The sequence below is a fragment of the Lycorma delicatula genome, chromosome 2 (assembly GCF_047948215.1).
Source record: "Lycorma delicatula isolate Av1 chromosome 2, ASM4794821v1, whole genome shotgun sequence".
Taxonomy (NCBI): Eukaryota; Metazoa; Arthropoda; class Insecta; order Hemiptera; family Fulgoridae; genus Lycorma; species Lycorma delicatula.
In genome coordinates, this window is record NC_134456.1 from 191,800,775 (window position 1) to 191,821,649 (window position 20,875).

General features: G+C 28.9%; 1 protein-coding gene across 5 annotated transcripts in view; it reads right to left on the reverse strand.

Annotated features, from left to right (window-relative positions):
- Positions 1 to 20,875, reverse strand: part of LOC142319528 (aquaporin-like) — a 246,385-nt gene that overhangs the window by 87,302 nt on the left and 138,208 nt on the right. The window contains exon 2 of one of the 5 annotated variants that reach the window (XM_075356913.1): positions 7,842 to 8,423. The exons of the other annotated variants lie outside the window; for them this stretch is intronic. Within the exon in view, the coding sequence (XP_075213028.1) occupies positions 7,842 to 7,887 (46 nt within the window). The 5' untranslated portion in view covers positions 7,888 to 8,423. The remainder of the gene's footprint in view (positions 1 to 7,841; positions 8,424 to 20,875) is intronic. 5 annotated transcript variants of the gene reach the window in all.

The window sequence follows — 20,875 nt, forward strand, 5'->3', positions numbered from 1 at the left end:
TCTCGCTCTCTCTCTCTCGCTCTCTCTCTCTCTCTCTCTCTCTCTCACTCTCTCTCACTCTCTCTCTCTCTCTCTCTCTCTCTCTCTCTCTCTCTCTCTCACTCTCTCTCTCTCTCTATCCCCCGCATTCTTCCGCAGGCTAATTAATATTCACGTAACTGTTCTAAAGGAAATGGAAGTTCCAGTCTCCTCCCTTGTTATACTCTCACAGAATTCTGTTTTGAGGCAACGAAAGAGGAAATGATACTGAAGGTGCATCATGTAAGGTATAGTTCAATAATATTCTTACTGAATCCTTTTTCCTTTCTCTTTAAAAATATACTTTTAGCTTAATATCTTATATTTTTTAAGCTTTCACATATAATAAATTGTCAGTATTTGGGGGCATTAGCAATCTTCCACTTTCATGCGTTCTTAAATTCGTAATTTTAGACAAAATTTTAATATTAAAGATATTTCCATACCAGAAAGTACGATGAAATCTGTTATATTTATACAAATAAGTTGTATACGATTTTTGATGATATTAATTTTTTATTTATTTTTTTAACAAAGCTCTTTTAATTATATAAATATGACAAGAATCTTTTAATGTATATGTTATATTATAAGATTATATTTCCCATTTTTTTTTTTTTTTGTCTTCAGTCATTTGACTGGTTTGATGCAGCTCTCCAAGATTCCCTATCTAGTGCTAGTCGTTTCATTTCAGTATACCCTCTACATCCTACATCCCCAACAATTTGTTTTACATACTCCAAACGTGGCCTGCCTACACAATTTTTCCCTTCTACCTGTCCTTCCAATATTAAAGCGACTATTCCAGGATGCCTTAGTATGTGGCCTATAAGTCTGTCTCTTCTTTTAACTATATTTTTCCAAATGCTTCTTTCTTCATCTATTTGCCGCAATACCTCTTCATTTGTCACTTTATCCACCCATCTGATTTTTAACATTCTCCTATAGCACCACATTTCAAAAGCTTCTATTCTTTTCTTCTCAGATATTCCGATTGTCCAAGTTTCACTTCCATATAAAGCGACACTCCAAACATACACTTTCAAAAATCTTTTCCTGACATTTAAATTAATTTTTGATGTAAACAAATTATATTTCTTACTGAAGGCTCGTTTAGCTTGTGCTATTCGGCATTTTATATCGCTCCTGCTTCGTCCATCTTTAGTAATTTTACTTCCCAAATAACAAAATTCTTCTACCTCCATAATCTTTTCTCCTCCTATTTTCACATTCAGTGGTCCATCTTTGTTATTTCTACAACATTTCATTACTTTTGTTTTGTTCTTGTTTATTTTCATGCGATAGTTCTTGCGTAGGACTTCATCTATGCCGTTCATTGTTTCTTCTAAATCCTTTTTACTCTCGGCTAGAATTACTATATCATCAGCAAATCGTAGCATCTTTATCTTTTCACCTTGTACTGTTACTCCGAATCTAAATTGTTCTTTCACATCATTAACTGCTAGTTCCATGTAAAGATTAAAAAGTAACGGAGATAGGGAACATCCTTGTCGGACTCCCTTTCTTATTACGGCTTCTTTCTTATGTTCTTCAATTGTTATTGTTGCTGTTTGGTTCCTGTACATGTTAGCAATTGTTCTTCTATCTCTGTATTTGAACCCTAATTTTTTTAAAACGCTGAACATTATATTCCAATCTACGTTATCGAAAGCCTTTTCTAGGTCTATAAACGCCAAGTATGTTGGTTTGTTTTTCTTTAATCTTCCTTCTACTATTAATCTGAGGCCTAAAATTGCTTCCCTTGTCCCTATACTTTTTCTGAAACCAAATTGGTCTTCTCCTAACACTTTTCCACTCTCCTCTCAATTCTTCTGTATAAAATTCTAGTTAAGATTTTTGATGCATGACTAGTTAAACTAATTGTTCTATATTCTTCACATTTATCTGCCCCTGCTTTCTTTGGTATCATAACTATAACACTTTTTTTGAAGTCTGATGGAAATTCCCCTTTTTCATAAATATTACACACCAGTTTGTATAATCTATCAATCGCTTCCTCACCTGCACTGCGCAGTAATTCTACAGGTACTCCGTCTATTCCAGGAGCCTTTCTGCCATTTAAATCTTTTAATGCTCTCTTAAATTCAGATCTCAGTATTGTTTCTCCCATTTCATCCTCCTCAACTTCCTCTTCTTCCTCTATAAAACCATTTTCTAATTCATTTCCTCCGTATAACTCTTCAATATATTCCACCCATCTATCGACTTTACCTTTCGTATTATATATTGGTGTACCATCTTTGTTTAACACATTATTAGATTTTAATTTATGTACCCCAAAATTTTCCTTAACTTTCCTGTATGCTCCGTCTATTTTACCAATGTTCATTTCTCTTTCCACTTCTGAACACTTTTCTTTAATCCACTTTTCTTTCGCCAGTTTGCACTTCCTATTTATAGCATTTCTTAATTGCCGATAGTTCCTTTTACTTTCTTCACCACTAGCATTCTTATATTTTCTACGTTCATCCATCAGCTGCAATATATCGTCTGAAACCCAAGGTTTTCTACCAGTTCTCTTTATTCCGCCTAAGTTTGCTTCTGCTGATTTAAGAATTTCCTTTTTAACATTCTCCCATTCTTCTTCTACATTTTCTACCTTATCTTTTTTTCTCAGACCTCTTGCGATGTCCTCCTCAAAAATCTTCTTTACCCCCTCTTCCTCAAGCTTCTCTAAATTCCACCGATTCATCTGACAACTTTTCTTCAGGTTTTTAAACCCCAATCTATATTTCATTATCACCAAATTATGGTCGCTATCAATGTCTGCTCCAGGGTAAGTTTTGCAGTCAACGAGTTGATTTCTAAATCTTTGCTTAACCATGATATAATCTATCTGATACCTTGCAGTATCGCCTGGCTTTTTCCAAGTGTATATTCTTCTATTATGATTTTTAAATTGGGTGTTGGCAATTACTAAATTATACTTCGTGCAAAACTCTATAAGTCGGTCCCCTCTTTCATTCCTTTTGCCCAGCCCGTATTCACCCACTATATTTCCTTCCTTGCCTTTTCCAATGCTTTCATTCCAATCTCCAACTATTATTAAATTTTCATCTCCTTTTACGTGTTTAATTGCTTCATCAATCTCTTCGTATACACACTCTACCTCATCATCATCATGGGCGCTTGTAGGCATATAAACGTTAACAATCGTTGTCGGTTTAGGTTTTGATGTTATCCTTATTACAATGATTCTATCGCTATGCGTTTTGAAATACTCCACTCTCCTCCCTATCTTCTTGTTCATCACGAAACCTACTCCTGCCTGCCCATTATTTGACGCTGAATTAATTACTCTAAAATCACCCGACCAAAAGTCGCCTTCCTCTTCCCACCGAACCTCACTAATTCCTACTATATCCACATTCACCCTATCCATTTCCCTTTTTAAATTTTCTAGCCTACCAACCTTTTTTAAGCTTCTAACATTCCACGCTCCGACTCGTAGAATGTTATTTTTTAATTTTCTGGTGACCCCTTCCTTAGTAGTCCCCACCCGGAGATCCGAACGGGGGACTATTTTATCTCCGGAATATTTTTCCAAGGAAGGCGCCTCCATTATTGCTATGTGAAAATGCAGAGAGCCACATTTTCTTGGAAAAAAGCAGCTGTAGTTTTCCATTGCTTTCAGCTGCGCAGTACTCAGAGAACTGAGTGATGTTGATACGGCCGTTTAAGTCATTGTGACTCACGCCCCTAACAACTACTGAAAGAGCTGCTGCCCTCTTTCAGGAATCATTCCTTAGTCTGGCTCTCAACAGATACCTCTCCGATATGGTTGCACCTTCGGTCCAGCTACTCTGTATCCCTGAACACTCAAGCCCCCTCACCAACGGCAAGGTCTCATGATTCATAGAGGAGGATATTTCCCATAAGATTATTAAATTTTTCCCATATACTTTTACAGAGGAAGTAGTGTACTTCCTTTGATTTCTTATAGGATGTAATCAGAATATGGAAGTCGTTAAATTTCAATCGGCTACATTGTTTTTAATCAAAACCTTATTCCTTTCTCCTCCACCTCCTTCCTCCGACAAAAAAAATAGCTCGAGTTAAATTTATCGTCATCGGGTATATTTACTTCTGCGATTGCGTGTTGATCCTTAAATTAAACCTCCATTTTTACTTCCTTGTGTGAAGTAAAAAAAGTATTGTTATCGCGAAAAATGTCGGTTTTCAGATTTCAACGAAAATATCCATTTTGACCGTCCCTGAATCCATTTTGACTAGTTTCGGCGTGACGTCTTTACGTACCTATTTATGTATGTACGTACGTATGTATCTCGTAAACTCAAAAACAATCAGTCGTAGTATGTTGGAATTTTGGATTTAGGACTGTGGTAACATCTAGTTGCACATCTCCTCTTTTTATTGCAATCGATTGAACCAAAAGTGTCCAAAAAAGTTCAAAATCCGAAAAAATTTGGATTTTGGACTTTTTCTTAACTGCAATAATAAGCTCTCATTGAGAGCTCTTCAACGATATAAGTGGTACTTATTTTCACTGGTTCCAGAGTTATAGCCAAATTAAATTTTAATTAATAAAATATTTGGATCTTATAAGGAGAAGGCACATCGGTTCGAATCAGACTTCATCGCCTTTTCTTTTTTTAACTTTTTTTTTTAGTTTATTTTTTTAACTTTTATTTAATTTAAATATATTGATTGATTTATTAATAATTATTAACCCGTTATTGTAAAAAAAATTTACAATAAATAATTATTCAATAATAATAATAAAAATATGAAAAAAATCGGAAATTATTCGTGAGATAAAATTTTATTTACTTTTAAAAACGTGTATATGTAATTTAATATGCATATTACATATGTTTATATGTAATAGATTTGGTGAAACAAGTGATTATTTAATATTAATTAAAAACTATAATTAAAATCGTATTATTTTTGGATTTTCTAGTTTAATTTCTGTTTAATTTTATTTAATTATTCTGAAATTTATGTTTAATTTTTTATCTGCATTAAAATTAAAACTACAGAGTGACTAAAAATTAGATCCTCACAAGTACAACATATACTGAGGCATACATGCCGGATCTTTAATAAATTGCAAAAAATTCTTATCTTTTAGTTCATTACTTCTCTGATATTGTTGGACAATCCCTAAATGGGAAATCCCGAAATGGTAGATCACCATTTCGTGTATTTGTTTTTTGTCGTCAATCATTAAATTGCTCTTTGGTTTTATATAATTCTGATCTTATTTTGTGTACACTTTCTCTAATTTTCAAATTTTCTCTCTCTTTATATTCATCATCCTCTCTTAATCTTTTTATTCTTTTCTTGGTCTTAACGTTTTCTTCTCTTTACATTTATCATCTTCTCTTGATGATTTTATTATTTCTTTGTTTGTAACATTTTCTTCCTTTTTATTCTCTCTTTGGTTTTAATATTTTCTTCCTCTTATGTATATCATCTTCCCTTAATCTTTGTATTCTTCCTTTTTTCTTAACATTTTCTTCCTCTTCATATTCATCTTCTTGTCGTATTTTTGAGATACATTTCTTCATGTTATCTTTCTTTTTCCTGTATGATTGTTTCTTTTTCATTTTTGATTATTCACCAAATAATCCAATAATAAAAACTGAATATTTTACACCGTAAGGTCGAAATTAACATTTGTAACCAGTATACAGGAGTTCACTAAACGGAATAGTTTAATTATTATTATTATTATTAATTTTTTATTTATACAACACACCAGAAATCTGAAACTTTTGTTAATCAGCAACTCACGAAGATACGAATAATACTGACCTTGTATTAACAATGTAAACGAAATTAAAAAAAAATCTCAAGAAGAAATTAGAAACCACACAATGAAAACACACTCACATACGAATAAATATAAAATTTAATAATAATAAAATTATAAAACGAAATCCATCAGATAAAGAACATTAAAAAGTAAAAGATCTACCATCTGTAGCGCTTTCTAAGTCAATAGTTTATCGTCAGCAGTTAAAGTTATAAATTACACATAAAAGATATCCGCCTAAAATGCTTTATCATTTACTATTAAACCCTCTATCTCTCTATATTTTTTTTATAATTTTAAAAGAGGTAATAGTCAATTTTCAAATGTAACGGATCATCTTTAAAAATATCAAAAAATACCATTATTATTGATATACACAATAATTTTGATATAGTAGAAATAAATAATAATAATAACAGAGAAATTTATATCCTGCAAAAATACTATACCAACAAATTTAAAAATAAATATAAAGTAATAAATAAATCAATAGAATACGATGGTTCGAAATATAAATTGATAGAATTGATATCATAGTATCATAATATTTCAAAAAGAAGTATCACTCGTGTCATGTCATGGTACAGGATAGAGGATTTAATAGTAAATGACAAAACCCTACATGCGGATATTGTTTATATATAATCTTTAATTTTAATTGCTGCCGATGAAGTACTGACTTCGAAAGCAATACAGTTGGTAAGTGCCTTTACTTTTTTATGTACTGTATTTGGTGATTTTGATTTCATATTTTATTACTGATTAAATTATAATAATTCAATACAGTAGAAAAAATGTTTGATAAAATAAAATAAATATATATATATATAAACCGATCTCAAAATAGGTCTTCATTCCTACCCGTATTTTTCTTCTTTTTTTATAGATTTACTCCTTACTTTTTACTGAATTGATCACATCGATCAGTTTTTATTAAGGATAAAATTACACACTTGATTACATACTTTTCAGTTTCTTTGTCGTCTACATTGCTTTGTACTGGGTTTTTATAGCGTAACGATATATAACAAAGATGTAATTCTGATTTTAAAATTATTTTCGTAATAAATTAAAGAAAAGGAAAACAAAAGATAAAAATAAATCACATTCCTGCATTTTAGAGAGCCTTAATTCTCTCTCGGTAATAGTCTCTATTCATCGTTTCTACCTTTACTTTTGTTTTGCTTTTATCAAATCGCTAATTCCTCGTTTATCCGTCACTTGAGAACGGTGTGTTTTTTATACAGCCAAACGACTTTTTCACTCTTATCCATATATAAAATAACTAAAAGAACTCTTGTGCAGTTCTGCACAAGTTTATACATAGGCATATATATATATATATATATATATATATATATATATATATTAGTACTGTGCGTTTTTAAGCCGATTTTATTATAGTGGCTTCATTAGCGATTTTTATTAATAAAATCGGCTTAAAAAACGCACAGTACTAAAATTATAAAAGTAATTTTTCAAATCTTTAAACATCAATTTTTCGTAATCGGCCAGTAAGTTGATGATAGTAGTTGTTTAAATTTTCCGCCTATTTCTAAGAGTCAAAATTAAATAAAAATAAAAAAAGGATTTGTTTTAAACTTTCAATGCTATTTTTTAAGTCTGATTTATTTAAGTTCAATTTAAACCGGTTCTATTTTTAAATAAACGTTCATTAAACAAAATAAATAACTTAAATAGAAATTAATTTATATTAGATTATTATTATTATTATAACAAGCTACAGATTGCAAAATAACCGACGCAATTTTAAAATAAGAACCAATATCCTTTTATTGATTGAAAAAATTAAAATTATTCAATTATATTTAAATAAAGTAATACCAATCATGTTAATTGAAATTCAATTAATATTATTGGAATGCAAATTTTACAAATCTTTAACTACTCGTCTCATTAAAAATAAAAATAAAAAATATATATATATATATATATACATATATTTACTAATTTGTTAAACAAAATTAATTTTTGTATTTATTTGTAATTATATTTTTACCTGCAAATGAATTGTTTTCATTGAGTTTAATAGCGTTGATTTCCATAATTTAAAAAAAAAAGACACTTTTATGTAACGACAGAAAAATTATTCAAATGATTCGAATTAATAATACACAATGAATAGAACTGAATATTCATTTACCGCTATTATAATAGATGCTAGTTATATGGAAGAGCGCACTTTCTCAATTACGCGAAGTTTTATATTTCAAAAATGTTCAGTCCACCGGCTGGATTATTGAATATGGTTAACTGTCCTACTGGCAATGTTTCAAAGCATTGTATAAAATTATATTCCGTATACCAGTGTACACGATAATTTTATTTTATTAAGTTGGTACAACTTGTCGTTTTTTATTCGTGCGGGCAAGCTAACAAAAATTTAATTCACTGCGTTACAATATGTTTCAGTTTATTTTATTAACGCATAATTCCTGCGGAATAAAATCCACGTAGGTGTATATCATAAAAGAGTTTATCCGAGTGTAATGTTGTATTGTATTAACGCTTATTAATTTTATAACTTCCGTTTCAAATTTTTTTTCTTCTGCAACAGCACTGATGAGTTCAAGGAGATCATCTGTAAATGAGATAACAGTATTTTTATCATTATGTTATCAATTAAAAAAAAAAAAATAATAAAAACTCCTCCATACTGTAATATACTATACGGTTAATTATGCAAAATAAGCTTATTAGTTTAATAAAACAATACGAGAATCTTAAAGAAATAAGTAATATTAGATTATAAGAAAATAATACTGAAAAACAATTACTTTTTATTTATTTAACTAGCTGCTGAAACGTGCCGTAGGCACGCCCTCCGCAGCTAGACCCTCCGGGCGGGTTGCCCTGATGGGCGGCGTCTCGGAATGGGATTGTTAGCTATCCAAAATTTATTACCGCTTGTGTAAAAATATATATATATATTTTTTTTTTGAATAATGAAAATTGATATAACGAAATTACTTTAGAAATTTAACTCTAGAAATTGATAATAAAAAAATCGATATTTTCTGCTAGTCATCGGTACATTCCGGTGCCAACTTTTTGGTTATAGTTCATTATTTTATAAAGAAAAACAATACACAAAAATAAAAAAATCTCACGTGGGCACCATATGACTTCCTTGTTCGCCTATTAAATTACAAATACACTTATTTTTTAAATGAAAAGTACATAAAATTTTATTTCATTAATAACTTCGGATATTTTTTGCTTTTTTTTATTGTTATTATTTAATTATTATTTATCGTAAAAGTTTATTTTTTATAATCAGAGAAAAATAATTATTAATAAATCAATATATTTAAATTAAAAAAAAAGTCAAAAAAAGGAGATGAAGTCTGATTCGAACCGATGTGCCTTCTCCTTATAAGATCCAAATACTTCATTAATTAAAATTTAATTTGGCTATTACTCTGGAACCAGTGAAAATAAGTACCACTGATATCGTTGAAGAGCTCTCAATGAAAGCTTATTATTGCAGTTAAGAAAAAGTCCAAAATCCAAATTCTTTCAGATTTTGAACTTTTTTGGACACTTTTGGTTCAGTCTATTGCAATCAAAAGAGGAGGTGCAAACTGGATGTTACAACAGTCCTAAATCCAAAATTTCAACATCCTACGGCTGATCGTTTTTGTGTTAGGCGAGATACATACGTATGTACGTACAGACGTCACGCCGAAACTAGTCAAAATGGATTCAGGGATGATCAAAATGGATATTCCGTTTAAACTGTAAATCGAAATTTTTCGCGATCACAATACTTCCTTTACTTCCTACAAGGAAGTAAAAATATATTATTAATATATATTTCGCATATTTATCTTATATATATATATATATATATATATGTTGCATGTATATACGACATATCGATATATAATAATATAACAAGTATTCATTCACCTGATCATCACGAAACATGTACTTACGAATCGGGATTTTCCGCTAGTGATCGGTACATTCCGGTGCTAAGCTAAGGGGTACGGACACACACACACACACAGACAGATACACATACAAATGCCCTTTAGTAGGGTAGGATTATTTATTGGTGTATACAAAAGTATTATAAAAAAAAAACACACAATCATGTATTTAATAATATACATATATATAATCGAAGTTTTTGTAGTTTCTGTAACCGATAAAAAAATGACTGAGATTGATACAGTTTTCTTCGAAAAAAGAAAATGTACCAAACAAGGAAATTTCAAGCGAAAAAATTCTCGCTAAAATATAAATAAATATCGCCAAAAATTGGTGTATTTTCATTTCTACTTATACCACTTTAATAATTATTTCATTTTCAATGTAAATAAATAACTATGTATCTTTACATTACTCTCCCAGCCTGTCTTACGGATGTGATGTATCTAAACCTTCTCACATTTCATTTTCACATGGAATAATATGAGCTTGTTATCTTAAGAATAACTTAATAGGTTCAAGAGAGGCATATGATTTGTATCAAGTTGCCTACAATCATTACTGTAATGGTCCTTAACACAGGACTACATAAAGATAAAACTTCATTAATATATATATAAAAAAATATAAAAAAACATTTCAATACTTCTGTAATTTTTTTGTTACCAGTATCTGATTCTTCTGTCACTGATATAATTAAAAATTATTTTTTAACCTTAGACCTTGCCATTCTAATAATTCATTTTCTTATATGAAAAACATTTTTTAATTTCTATAAATTTTATATAAAAAATTCAACCCTATGAACATTTTTGAAAACAAAACAAAAAAATACTTTATAAAATATTTAAATTATAACACTGTGGCAAAGACTGAAAATTATTTTCTAATATTTTTTTTTTAAACATTCAGGTCGATATACTGAGAGTAAATTGTAGAACAGATTTATAAACTCAAATTTTTCTGTTTAAAAAAAGAAATCTATTCAAATAAAATTTCTTCGAAAAACTTAAGATACCTTCTGGATCACCTCACCCGAGTTTTAAAAAATTATTAAAATTAATTTTTTTACACACAAGCTTTTACTTTAAATTTCATGATCGTCAGTTATTCTTTTATTGAGAAATAAAAAACAATTATTGCCTATATTAATCATTCACATACAAGTTTGTAACTACTATACTTTCTTCGTTTTTTTTTCAAATATTGAATACTACAAAAATCCGAGGAATTTGTTTGTTAGCTGCTGTAAAGTATGTAAATCATGACATGTTATTTTTAATAAGAGATACATCACTGTATCTATTTAGTTATTTGACTTACAATAGTTAATAAATGATTATACAGAAGTGGCTTTTAAAGCCACTTCTAGTAAAATCTAATTTAAATCATTAAATCAATATATGTTGGCAGGGAATGGTGCCTTAACGATAAAAACAGATCCAGATTTGCATTTTCATAAAAAAACTATTTTGTAAAACAGTTTTTTCATGTATTATTTTATTGATGATTTTTTAATGTTTATTTTTATTGCTTACAACAGCGGTAAAGAGCAGTTATTCAGTTTAGAACAGTAACGGCAGGAAGAATTTTTAATTAACTAACTCTGAATTGGATCGAACCTACCTGGAGCCAATTTTAAATATTTTAACGTAGTTGTTTATTTATTCAAATCGATATGAGCGTCACCTGGTTGTCTTTATAGGAAAAAATCTTGTATGACTTAATTTATTATTGCCAAAATATGTGGTAAAGTACAGGATTATATAAGCATATTCATGGTAGTTAAAAATTAAATGTTTAACTAAGACTTATCAGGAAAAATAATGTTAATGAAATTATTTAATTATTTTTTTTATAATAATTATTTTATTATGCCATATTTCTCATTTATTCTGTTTTAAAATTTTATTCGAAGGTATAATAAACTTATATTTAATATTTGTTAGGAAAGAAAAATAGTTTACGGTACTATAAATGTACATTACCGCAGTTCGTTATACCTTAACTAAATTATTCCCTGAAAAAAATAAAAATAAATTTTTTCTTACTTTTTGTAGTGGGTAGCTTACGCTAATTATTTAAAAGAATTAAAGCAAAACTTTTGTAGGGATTTTTAATAAAATGAATAGATTAGCGCTATTACAGTTTGCTAAGATAATCTTTAAAAAGTAAATGAAAGAGGGGCATACACACATACACAAACAGAATGGCCACTTGTAGGCTCCCGTGCGGGCGACAATACGGTACACTATCTACAGAGCCTAGCTCTATCAGGCTAAATCACGTCACGATTCACGCTGAATACACAACCACAAAAATTTCTGTACCTTTGAAAGTGATCACTAACATTTCCAAATATTAAACCTGACAAAATCAGCGTCAGTTGCCACCTTCGTTGGTCGTGACTGTCTTTTTGACCCCTATGTGTTGCATTGGATCACGAAACAAGATTTATTGTTCAGCTATCACCATTCCCAATTACTAATCAGAGGTCCAACCGCATTCAACATGCCCACCCGACAGAAATGTAAGGTAACCCTCCCTGCTTCGAGTGTGCTCAATTTTAAAAGTAATAAACTTTTTATCGATTGCAAGGAGTGGTCCGGGACTTCCCAGATCCGCAGTCAAATCACTCGACACAGCACTTTGTAGTCAGTCACCTACTCTAGTCTTTATATTTTACCATTAATTGACATAAATATTGTGTGGAGCAGATAAATTGTGTACGCTTGATCACCATGACTTACCATGTAGCCCTCATTAATCCATTATCATTTCCCTCATAACCTTTTTTTTAACGTAACCCTCGTTATAAATGTAAGATTAAATGATATTGATATTCCATATTTTTTATATTAGATGAATAAAGGGACTTCTTGCTGCCTGAGCAACAAATTGTTGGTTGAGATTTTCATTTAAAAAGTGAATCAGTAATTTTTGATCTTAAATGAGATCAAATGTCATAATATTTTAGGAAAAATATCACTGCCAATTTTGAGGTAAAATAACCAAATATGTACAATTTAATATTCATTACACTCTCGGTTTTCATAGAATTCATACGCGGTTTTTTCGAACTTGCTTTTGTACATTAATGAATTAGACGCACATAATTCAGTTTGCAAGTTATGGTCAGTTTATTAAAAACAATGTATTTAGGCGTCACCGTTGTCGCCATAAAGACCTTGAACAAATGACTATTATCGCTCCTTTATTTTATTCTTATTCTGACTTTCTCTCTCTCTCTCTCTCTCTCTCTCTCTCTCTCCCTCTCTCTCTCTCTCCCTCTCTCTCTCACTCTCTCTCTTTCCCTCCGCCTCTCTCTCTCTCTCTCTCTCTCTCTCTCTCTCTCTCTCTCTCTCTCTCTCTCTCTCGCTCTCTCTCTCTCTAACAAGTTATTTTTCTTATAAAGAATAGGATAAAACTAAATAATTTCTGATTGTTTTTTTATGCCAGTAATAATTGTCAACAAGTGCGGAGATAAAGAGGTTTCATGAATAAGTTTTTTTTTTTTTAGCAGGCATGTTCCTTGTGCCTCTCATAGGATGTGAGTCACTTCATAAATTAATAGGAAGTGTTTGATACTTTATTAATGAAAAATGTTGTATGTTGTAAATCAATCAATATTCAAGTCACACTTATTAATTTAACTAGCCGCAAAAAGACAAAGAAACCTGCAACCTGCAAACCTGGTGTTTAATTCGATTTGACCAATTTTATTACCAGCTGTAATAAAATTGAATATCGAAAAAGAATATAATCTGGTTGTTACCAAAAGTCATTAAAACGGCCACCATCTTGAAACCACGAAACATTTCGTAACGGCAATAGTCCTATGTTCTTTCCAGGTATAAAAATATGTTCATGCAAAATTTCAGCTTAATTGGTACAGTAGTTCTTATGTGAAAGATCATCACACTTATAGAAACTATTAGATTTATTTATTTATATATATATATATATATAGTATATAAAATAGGTTAATAGCTTTTGGTACTTTTTATTTTTGGTTAGTCTAAATTTAATAAAATTTCTCTAAAGAATTTTCTGTAGTTCAATTACTTAAATGTACTATTCTAATTATCTTTTCGCACAAATATATATTTATTATCGATTTAATGATTATCAATCTCAAATTAATTTAATTGTATTTGTTAATATTTTATGGTTTTTATTTATGATATGTTGTTACGCATTGTATAGCTACGAAACTCTAAAATAGATATATTTTTATTAATGGTTCAATAAATTCTAATCGATAAGTTTAAAATAAATTTTAGTTTGGAAAAATTAGTGTACACCGATTACATTTTGTTATTTTCAAATTTACACGTTCTTGACGTCACTCCCGGAATATAAACGAATCGTTTATTTTATTAAGGTTTAGATTTCTTTAATATTGCAGAGATATTACCTAATCAGAAATAAAATAGCTTACGCGATGTTTTATTTCCAACTAATCCATACACCGTATGCATTATAGATATTGGCAAGATTCTTTTAAATACTTTGGTGCATATTTTGTAATAATAAGTATGAGTCTTTTATTGATGTTTTACTTTCCAGCTTTGTAGAGGATTAATATAAATTATTGTTATTTTTTTACTTTTTTTTTAATAAAAAATATTTTAAGAATTCTGACTTTTGTTTTGTGATCTTTTGATAGTTTTAACAATACAAAACAGACTGAATTTATTAATCACATGTTTAAGATCAAATATTATATTTATCAGTACATTTTTTTGAACACCTGATTTTTAATTTTTGGAAGCTTACAAATAAAATTCTTGAAAAATTTGTAAATAATGTTAAAAATTAGCTATTTAATCAATCTAATACTTGTTTTATTACTTAAATATTGATTATTTAATTTGAAAATTAGTTGCATCAACTATTTTGTGAAAAACAGCCTTCTTATCTTTGCAGTAGTATGTTCTAACTAGCGCGATACTTTATCGCAATTCATGTGTGAATGACCACGATTGCTATTCATTCTTAATGTCTTTTTTTTATTTTTATTTTTTTTTTTAGCTTACTTTGTAAAGTTTTTTCCCTCCTTTATTCTTCACGTATGTATTATATAAAATTCATGATATGTTATTCGAGTTCATTGCCGTTTATTACGGCCTTCAGTAGAGTATAATAAAACAATAAGAATTCAATAGATGTTTCAGGCTCTCCATTCTTTATAAAGAATCATCTTCGGTACATTAATACTTTATTAGTGGCAGAATAAAACATTAATTATTCCCATTCTTTAGTGATAGATTTATTAGCTATTACTTTTGTCTTATATCACGAATACCAAATTATTTTACAAAATTGAAATTCAACGTATTCCGTGATTAATGGAGAAGATTAACTATGTGCAAATTAGGAAACAGTAAATTTTAATCAGAATTTATATAAAATATTTATTAAGTCTACGTGTCAAAATTAATTCTAAAACTATTTTCTTATTTTCTAATTAAAACTTAAAATTTTATTTATTAGTATAATCGACACAAATTAATGCACGATATAGGTTTTTTTTTATTTTATGATGATGATGGTGATGATAATAATAATAATGATAATGAAATGAATGATGGAAAAAACATACACGTAAAGAAATCGAACCTAAGATAAGTGAAATAAAAAGCCAAAATACATTACTGAATTCAATTTACAGAATTCTGTTTAAGTGTTCTTGTTTATGAAGCATCACGCCCGATAATATTGTAAGTATAAAATTTAATTATTAAACTTTCAACCAGTATTTCCAATTAGTAATAATAATAATTCCTAATTAAACGGAACAGCCCAGTCATTTTGTCATTTTTCCATGACTACGTGAATAATCGTAACAAATATTACGAACCGAGGCAAAACATTGTAATTTAAAAACTTTTAATAATGTATACTCTGTACAGATTCAATCTAAAGTTGGTGGTAGATTTTCTTTAATGCTGTGTTCTGCTTTAGTCATGAATGATTTTTTTAAATTTTAATGTAACGTGAAATTGTTTAATATTTAATTGATAAAAACTAGTAAAACTTCCCTTTTTTCTCATAAAAATCTATAATCTTATTTTTCAAACAACTTGCTTTTTTAATTATTATCATAGGAAATAATAGATTATTAAACATTATTGAATTAAATTGAGAAAATTTTACATTTTTTTATCGAAAACTATATAAAATAAGATAATGTCGATTGGCATTACCAATTTGGGTTTTGAATTAATGTAAGATAATCTAATATGTAATGTTTTTTTTTAATAAATTATCTGTTGAATAACCATAACGAAATAACATTTAATTCTTTAAGGCATATTACGAAAGTAATAGCTAACGACAAATAAAGCTAATCTCTAACCATTTTCTCGATCCAAAAGTAATATTCTGTGATGGAAAAGGTCACATACTTGTGAGCAACCTTGGAATATTATATATCTACTAGATTCCAGAAAGGTTGTTCATAAGCTTATTTGTTGAAATGACAAAACCAAATATGAACTACCCAAAGGAGGCAGAAAATCTAATATTTACAATTCAAGATAAAAATTGCATGTAATTATCAATTACATGATAATCACTATCAGTTAATTAACGGAGACATATTTTTTTATTAAGTATTGTATTTTTGTAGTAGAATCTACATCAATTTTTGTCACTATTACACTGTACATTTACTATTGCATGTGCAATTACTATTGCATATGTACTACTTATTACTATTACACTGGATTTCCCATGTCATTTTTACTTTCTTCCTAAAATAACATATTTTAATATCTATGTCTTCTATGTTTAATTCTTGAGTAATTTATTAATTTTTATATTCCCGATTCATTTCAAACAATAAAAAAATCCGTCTCTCTCTCTCTCTCTCTCTCTCTCTGTGTGTGTGTGTGTGTGTGGGTATGTATGTGTGTGTGTGTGTGTGTGTGTGTGTGTGTGTGTGTGTGTGTGTGTGTGTGTATGTGTGTGTCCACACTTTTGAAATAAAAACGTATACATCATAAAATATGATGAGTTTTTATCCACAATATTTGAAAGAGTAATTTATTTGCCTGAAAGAAGCTAAGGATGTAAAAGTAGGAAAGCTGAACGATTTTTAGAAAAACCTGTTGAAAATACAAGAAACTTAATTTTAATCCCTTTTTTATTGTTAACATCTATATTTAATTTCCATTGAGTACTCACAGATAGAACTTGATGATTCACTCATCTAAGAAATATTTTTCTGTTAACTTTCATTAAGTTAGCAATTAGTCAGCAAAATTATCGTATTCAGCGAATTTACAGATCAATAACAAGTAACTTAAGTAACATGTATTAAATAAACAACAATTAAATACTATAAATAAATTTTGTTAATTTTTTTTCGTTAACTCGACTAAATTCTTAATTACTAATTAAGCTTAAAAAAATTAATTATGAATGAATAATTAATAATTATGAATTATGAATGAAAAATTAATTATTGATTGTTTATACTCCTAACAACTAACTGCATATTAGATTTTGTAATATGTTAGTAACATCTAATTTTTTGATTAAAATTTTCCTGGGATTTATTGATCTGTGAACATAACGAACTGAAGTAGCATCGAACATAATTAGAAACAAGATTGAAATCCGTTGAATGACTTCATTGATTTGACTTGACATGCTTTAGTAAACTGAAGACAGGAAAGGAAATTCTTCCACCAATAATGTTCTCCAAATCCCTGTTATTTAAACATAGAAAACAAGGAAAACTGGACATGAAATAGAAGAATCCCCAGTTTCTTTATTTCTATGTAATTTTATTGTAAATTATCAACTTGTCTGTAGCATTTATATTCTGTTGCCCAAGCAACATCCGATTCGAATTCTAAATATATTCCCGTGTAAAAGATCTAACGATTATATATTATAATTAATATAACTACGATTATAATGTAACTCAATTATGATATTATAAATTACAGTGAAAGTTCGTTTGTCAATCTCATAAATTTTAAAAGCGGAAAAGATTATGAATATTAAAGCATTTACTGAGTTTTCACTAAAGATTATATTAACTTTACAATGGAATCATTATAAAAGTTTACAAACTGCTTTAATTAAGTAATAAACATTTGGAACTCTTTATTTTTGGAATTAAGTTATTTTAAAAAGTATAAATGCAATTTTTCATTGAATTATCGTAAAGCAGTTCAGACAATTAAAAACCAATATAAATTCTTAAAAAAAAAAAATTAATCAATTAAGTACAACTTAGCTTGTACTGTTCCGTAACTTGAAACGATGTATGGAATAACTGAGAGAGAAAATTCTTCTAGGATAGTTTTAGACCTATCTTATTCAAATTGCCTTGGGGAAAATTCAGACATTACATTATTTACGAGATTTGATATTAAAGATATTATAGTCGACAACTGTTGTGTAATCATTAACGATATTTGAAATCATCACATAAGTTGAATCAAAGTTTTACAGTGATTACTTAGTAATTAATTTATTGAAGTAACTTGTAATAGACTAAATACGAAAAACCAAGGGTGTGCTAAACAGCACACTTTTTTCCTCTTCATTACACAGGTGATACTGGAGCTGCTAATCTCTAACAAACCTTAATTTTTGCCCTCTATCTTTTACCAATTTTTAGATCACACTCTGATCTAAAAGTGAGTATCTTCAATACCCAGAACAACTCTTTTTTTAAGTGAATTATTATTATTACTTTCAAAAGTTCAGAGGTAACAATCTCATCAAGTATATCGGAAAACAGAAATCACCGGATATAACTTATTACTGCGGAACTTTAAAATCTCCGTCGTGGTTAAGATAATAAATACAACTCCAAGCTAATCGGTTACCTGTTCTAGACTCCAGACAAAAAAAATAAATAAACCACACAAATCACGAAGAGAGATTTAGTGAGATCAATGTAAAAAAATTGAATAATTAGAGGTGTTCTCTTTTTAAGTAATATATTTAATAACAAAATAAGGACAACAAAAATATCCTTGCAGTGAAAATTTTCCGATATCAAAATGAGTCTAAAAGCCTGGTATTCTCTACGAAATCTTAATCCTAATTACCCATTAAGTCGACCTCCTCTGAATTTCAAACTGTACAAAAGCACCTTCGCAGAGTCGTATCTACTGCAGAGTAGTCTCAAGTACTTTCCAGTTGACAGTTTGGTTTTAAATTCCAACATGCTAACATCCATCATCTTCAAAGAGGAGTAGACTTTTCCACGGCTGAGCGAGGAAGTACACGCAAACAAAATATTTTTTTGTATTAGTTACACTTTAATGATTATTGCCTTTCATATGTTATTATTTTTTTTATTCCTGTCTCACAGCTCAACATTTCTCATTTTCACAAGACTCAGTCCGTCCATTCTACAGGGCATGTGGTTTTAAATTCTGAGATTTTTCACCTATCGTTCATCCGGTTCATCTTCCTAGTTAAAATACGTGTTTATCATATCCCAAGTGGAAAACTAAAAATAAAAATAATAAATAAAATAACGACGTACGTAACTGCTAGTACGCATGTGCAAAAATAAAATAATATTAATTAGTTAAATTTGAAATTAAAAAATCGTGTACAGCTGAGATCCATATTGTTGAACCACACGAGTTTATTATCCTAATTTAATGCGTACAAAATCAAACATTTTCTTTTTTTAATCTTAATTGTATTACACGTGTTGTTGAAGTGTACTACGATCTTATACTCTTCATTTTACATTTCCATTCATTATTATTACCATTATAAGTATAAAGTACACAAAACAAAGTGACGGAATTTAACACTGTTTTGTTAAGGTAATTTAACCTTTTATTTCATGTGTTTATTAAATTATTTATTACCGCAATCCAGATTACCAATGTAGTTCAGTCAGTCGCATCAATGATTGTTAAACTGCTAACCTGCTCCAGGTTCCGATCTCGACAAATTCGTCTGAGTCCATCTGAATTTTCACGGCGAGATACAACAATTTTCCAAGATTTCTTTATGAAAAAAGGTAGATGTTAAAAAAAAGATCATTACATATTAGTTCTTATAAACATAATCGGACAAAATTGTATTGTACTTTCAAGTCGGATACCAATGAGAGATTCATTAGCTTCAAATTTCAGATCAATTGAAATGGAATGGAAGACTAACCAAAATTAAATCTGAGCAAATAATCCCGGATAACATAAGGTGAAATAGGTTACACGTAAGTTATGTACGTCAGAACCGCTTTTCGCTTGCTCCCACGTGCGCTTCGATCACGTTAACAAAAAAAATGAAATTTTATTTTTTGTTATGTTTTAAGCTGTAATTTACAAGGAAGTTAGGTTAATTTGTTTAATTTACGATTAAGATAACCTCTTCTCATTACTGATAAGTATATTCATAGCACCCAGCAGCAATTTTATTAACTGCATTAGCAACAATTCATAATATTATTTTTATCAATTTTTTTTCTTTTATCTTATTATCATTATTATTAGCTATCTATTAATTTAAGATTAATATATTTGCATAATCAAATATCATTTTAATCTTGATCAAATAAGATTCGACGAAATAATTATGATTGTAGTTACATAATTAGCAATTCCTGCAGAATGTTTTTATAATTTCCTAACTTAACTTTTTCATCCATCAATAATCTACATCACTGCTATCTAGTTTAAATATCTACTTATGAATATATTTTAGTGCAATCTACTTTATCTATATAATGGTTAAATATTTTTTTCCTAGGTAATGAATTTACTCTATTTTGATATATGAAATACTACACAATGATTCGGTCATAATATATTTTTTTCCGTAATATTTCATATATTACATGATGATTCGGTCATAATATTTTGTAATGCCTTCTTAATCTATAACGTAAGCTAAATCAAGCGTTAATTTGAACTTAAAAAGGGAAGAGCAAATAGTTAAGAAAGAATTACATTATCGTTTGTTAAGTAACAGCGACTAAAATAAGTTTGTACAATTAATACAATATTGATGTTTTTCGTGAGATATTATTATTTGACAGTTATTAAACTGTCAAATAACTGAAATATAATTTAATTGTAATAAGAAAAAAATAAAAATACCGGC